The sequence below is a fragment of the Lotus japonicus genome, chromosome 5, assembly GCF_012489685.1.
Source record: "Lotus japonicus ecotype B-129 chromosome 5, LjGifu_v1.2".
NCBI classification, from domain to species: Eukaryota; Viridiplantae; Streptophyta; class Magnoliopsida; order Fabales; family Fabaceae; genus Lotus; species Lotus japonicus.
The window spans coordinates 45,826,459-45,831,153 of NC_080045.1; the positions used below are offsets into that span (position 1 = coordinate 45,826,459).

Below are 4,695 nucleotides of genomic sequence, written 5' to 3' on the forward strand. Positions count from 1 at the left end.
TGCATGATTCATTGAGGTGCAATCCTCGAATTGGGTCTAGTGTCACTGAGTATTCTGAGTAAGGGTTGAAGTACTGATTGGCCACTGTGTCAAGTGGGGCAATTGTAGCCAAACTCTTCTCAAAATTCTTCTTGTCGACATAGCCTGCTTCTGCCAAATAGTAACTTTGGTCAGCTTGCACATTCTCGACAACTCCATCTGCTTTCCATATGGAGATTCTCTGATGTAGGGTAGAAGGCACTGCCCCTACTCCATGGATCCATTCTCTGCCCAATAAAAGGTTGTAGTTGGCCTTTGAAGGCACAACAATGAACAAGGTTGATCTACTTACTGTCCCCACTGTTATATTCAGCATGATCGCACCCATGGAGGTGCTGGTCTTACCTTTATAGTCTGATAATATCATGTCATGGGGAATCAAATCTATCTCTGTCTTGCCCAACCTCTTCATCATGAACCTGGGCATTAGGTTGATAGCAGCACCACCGTCGACAAGTATCTTATTGACCCCTTTGTCTTCCACTTTGGCCCACACAAACAAGGGCTTCAAGTGACTCTTCATATGCTCTGAAGGCCTTTGGAAAATGGCCCTAACATCTTCAACAACTCCCCTCTGCATGACATAATAGCATAAAGGGTTCTCATCAGCCTCTTCCTCGACATAGTAATCTTCGTCACCTTCAATGACCTCGGATACTTGGTCGAAATCAGCCAGGAGTATGGACACTATGCAGATGATGTTGAGGTCTTCCCCGTCACTTTCGTCGAAGTCCTCTAGCATGTCTTCATCTTCATCTTCATCTCCAACCGCTACCTTTACCTTCTCTTGGGTAGGGTTTGGCAAGGTTATTCCCTGCTTGATGGCTTGGTCCAGATGATTGATGATGGACGCCAAGCTTGACTTGTTTTCTGGGGCCTCTGAAGGCTTGACATCCCACAATGATCGAAATTTGCCACCCCTTTCCCGCTCCGCCTTTCTTTTCCTTAGGAAGCGTCGAAATTGGGTCCTGGTCATCTGCTCTGGCCCATAGTAGTTCCTTGAGCCATAAGAGTAGTTTCTTGACACCTGAGAGTTATTAACGTATGAAGATCCTTGGCCCAAATCGATTTTCTACCACTTCTGCCTTGGCTTTGGTTTAGGTGGTTCTGACCTAAACCATTGGTTTTTTGGCACATCAGCATTGGGGAGGTAGGATTTGCTCTTCCCCTTTTTCTCTTGACCCATATGGCTGTAGTGCTCTTGGGTGGCTATCTCTTCATGAGGGTAAGATAATCTTCTGGCTACAGGCGCTTTCTGTTGATAATGCCTTTTCATTTCAGAGTCTTGATAAGCCTTCGCTGCTGACTTGTCGAAGACAGCACTGCATCTAGGGCACAGCATGACTTCCTTTTCTCCATTTTGACTTCGAGATAGGAACTCGACAAGATTTTCTCCAGCTTTGGGGTAGACCTCCTCCAAGCTAGCTTCTTTAGTTTCTGTTTCTTCCAGAATTAAACCCGAGTTGAGCTTCTTAGTGATGTCTACCATGCAAATGTGGAGGGGCTCCACGTAATTGGCTTCAGCTTTCTGGAGTGGATCTGAGTCGACCTATGCTTGGCCCTTAGTCTTTTCGCCATACTTGAGTCTACCAGAATCCAGTGCTCCTTGAACAAGGTCCCTGAAACGAACACACTGTGAGGTCCAATGGCCAAAAAAGTTATGATACTTATAGTATTTTTTGCCTTTTTTCTGTTCAGGAGAAGGCAATTTTTGGTCTTTAGGGACCACAATTAAACCATCAGAGACAAGTATGTCATAAATTGCATCACATTTGGTCACGTCAAAAGTATAAGTTTTAAGAGTAGGAATACTGTCTTTGGGAGATTCTTCTCCCAACTTGTTTTCATAAGGCTTTAGTGCCTTGCACACATAAGGGTCTCCTGGCTGGAGCTCAGCTAGATTGATATCATTAGTGTCGATTTCAGGGGTGACCTCGTGGTATGCGTACTGAGTTGGACACACCAACTCTGTATCTATGTAGGCCACTTTCTCTTTTTTAGGCCACTATCTCGAATATACTGCGTGTCGAGTTTTTTCCTAATCGAATACTCTAAACTACCTGCTGCCAAATCAACCAGTTCATGCTCTGGGACGTGAGTAAAGCATCGAGATTTCAACATCCTGAATCTATTCAGGTAGTCATCAATGGATTCGGCATTCTTTCTTTTGACGCTAGCCAAATCCTTTAGACTCACTTTGCACTCCCCTCTAAAGAACTGCTCATGGAAAATCCTTTCCAATTGTGTCCAAGTGTGGACTGACCTAGGAGCAAGGGTTGTGAACCATGTAAACACGTTCTTAGTCAAAGAACTTGGAGAATACTTCATTTTCAAATTTTCGTTAATGGCCAGGTCCCCAGCCTCAATCTGGTATCTCGCCACGTGTTCTACAGTAGACTCCCCTGAGTCCCCAGATAACTTAGTGAACTTTGAGACTTTCCAACCTCTAGGGAGTTCCGCTTCGAGTACTTCTCCAGTGAAGGCTGAAACAAAATGGGGTCTATTTGCAAAACCTACATTAAAACCGTGCTGATTTAGCAATTGTTCGACAACAGCAGCAACATTTTGTTGCCCCCCAGCATTTTGGTTTCGAATTCTTTCCAACACTTCATCAGCGTGTTCATTCCTATTTACCATGTATACGTTCTGCGGCCCTGGTTGTCCCCCTTCATTTTCCTCGAATAAAGGGTTTTGTCCTATGTGTTGATAGGGTTGTACGGGCCCGCGAGCTGGGATTGCTACCGGTGGAATTGGTTCAATCCTCGACAGAGGTGCTACCTCGTTTTGTGTTCCTAACACTGTTGCCAGACGCCCCATCTGATGGGCTAACTCTTGGTTATTGGCATTGGTGTTCTAGATCAAGGGATTTGAAGATCTCCCCCATTTGTCGAGACAACATATTAACCATCTCGTGCTGGCTATCGTCAAACCGTTGCCTGATAGCCTGAAGCGACCCTGAGTTCATGCTCGTGGGCAAGTACATTTGCGAACTTTGCCCCGTGGCAAAGCCGGGAGGGCTCACTCGATTTCCTAAGTTCATCATTGTGCCATTTGCCCCATATGGAGGCATCCCAAAAGGGGGCACATTCTCGGAGAACGTCGAATAATTGCCTTGCAAGCCATGCATCAACGATGTAGGCATGCCAAAGGGCATATCTCTCGCAGGCGGAGGAAGGTTCGACATAAAAGATGTTTGGGCCACGTTGGTCACTCCCCTCGTCACAGTTGGCGCTGTAACGGCCTGAACCGTGGTCGAGATAGGTATCTCAGCCACGGCTGACATCACTATACTCTGGGTGGTGATATGACGCCAAGAGTCGTTCCAGGAGGCAACTCCTCCTCCCTGTTACTAGTGCTCCCACAAGGGCTATTCTGATTCACCACATTGGATCCCTGCGGGGAGGTTCTACCTCGACTATTCGCCATACTTACTGTTCTACCGCTTCTCAAGTGCATAAAACTAACTCACGCAAGCAATGACGAAAAACAAGTAGCAAAAACAATAAAACTTCACACAAAACGCTTTTGTAAAACTTGGTTTTCACAAAAACGGTCCCACCGGGCGTGCCAATTTGTTTACCGTGATATTTGGTAAACAAACATCTTCCAAATTCGACTGGAAAAAGTTTAAGAGTTTTGCGAATTAGGGGTTCTTTTGGGAAAACGTCTTGCCAAAGCGCGTGTGAAATTGAGTTTTTCGACAACCGTTTGTCAAAGGGCAAAAGGAAATAAAGATTCGAAAGCAAAACGCAAAACGATCAAAAGTGCTTGAAGATAAAATTCATTAATTAAAATGTTTTGCATCAATCCAAACCCATAAAATCGACAGTAAATCTAACAAAGCCACAATGGCAATAAATTCGAAACTATCTAAGTGCAGGAATCGTAAACGGCTGGCTCGGCAACATACTTCTCCATGATCACGTTAGGCTCGTTGGGTCTCTTTGATGCGGACATGAGAGTTTTTTAGTGATTTTTAGAGTTTTGTTGGAAACCCCCCTTTTTTTCTGCATTAAACTCTCCTATTTATAGTGCTCTATGTCCTGTATGAACTTGGCGGTTTCTTCTTCCTTGCTGGACGAGTTAGTGGGTCTTACCCCCCCCACGATCTGCTGCTTGCTCCGGAAGTTCCATGCGTAGTGGTGGGACCGCCTCTTGGCCACGTCATGGGAAGCGCACGTTCTCTTACTCAGTCAATTGTTGCACGTGTTTAGTGTGCCCGCGTTTGTAGCAACGATTATCAACGTCCCCTCGTCGAAATCTGCTATCCATTTAACTTGGCATTTTTCCTCACCTCTCCTGGTCCATTTTCAACTGCCCCATGCGTTTTGGGCCGAACATTTTGGGCCATGGGTTTTCAATAATTAAAATATTTTGTTTTATACAATGGAATCTAAGGAGACACAGAGGTGCAGCAGAGACACCGTGTTTTGTTTGCATCTACATTATTATAATCTTTTGGGAAGATTAAAGTAGTAGTTAGTTATTATAGTCAGATATTAGAACTGTTTTAAAAATATGTTCAACAGATCAAAGACTTGCCACAACTGTTTTCTGGTCTATAATAAGACAAAGGAACATTTAAGAATAAGGTAATGTGGCTGCGAAGCTAATTAATTATAAATTATAGGAACAAGCATACATACAAGACCACCA

At 44.5% G+C, this 4,695-nt stretch overlaps 1 protein-coding gene across 1 annotated transcript; it reads right to left on the reverse strand.

Annotated features, from left to right (window-relative positions):
- Positions 1-1,588: 1,588 nt before the first annotated feature.
- On the reverse strand, positions 1,589-2,676 carry LOC130719648 (uncharacterized). Its single transcript, XM_057570260.1, has 3 exons — positions 2,100-2,676; positions 1,766-2,013; positions 1,589-1,672 (listed from the first exon to the last, which is right to left on the reverse strand). Exons 1-3 carry the CDS (start codon positions 2,674-2,676, stop codon positions 1,589-1,591), a joined length of 909 nt encoding a protein of 302 aa, XP_057426243.1.
- Positions 2,677-4,695: the final 2,019 nt, after the last annotated feature.

Bases quoted from the DNA above. Each gene is read 5' to 3' on its own strand.
- LOC130719648 (XM_057570260.1), bottom strand. From the start codon at position 2,676: ATGGTAAATAGGAATGAACACGCTGATGAAGTGTTGGAAAGAATTCGA. The intron at 2,014-2,099 runs GTAGTTTAGAGT...TGGCCTACATAG, and splicing joins ACTGGTTGATTTGGCAGCAG to ATACAGAGTTGGTGTGTCCA. The intron at 1,673-1,765 runs GTCCCTAAAGAC...TGGACCTCACAG, and splicing joins TCTCTGATGGTTTAATTGTG to TGTGTTCGTTTCAGGGACCT.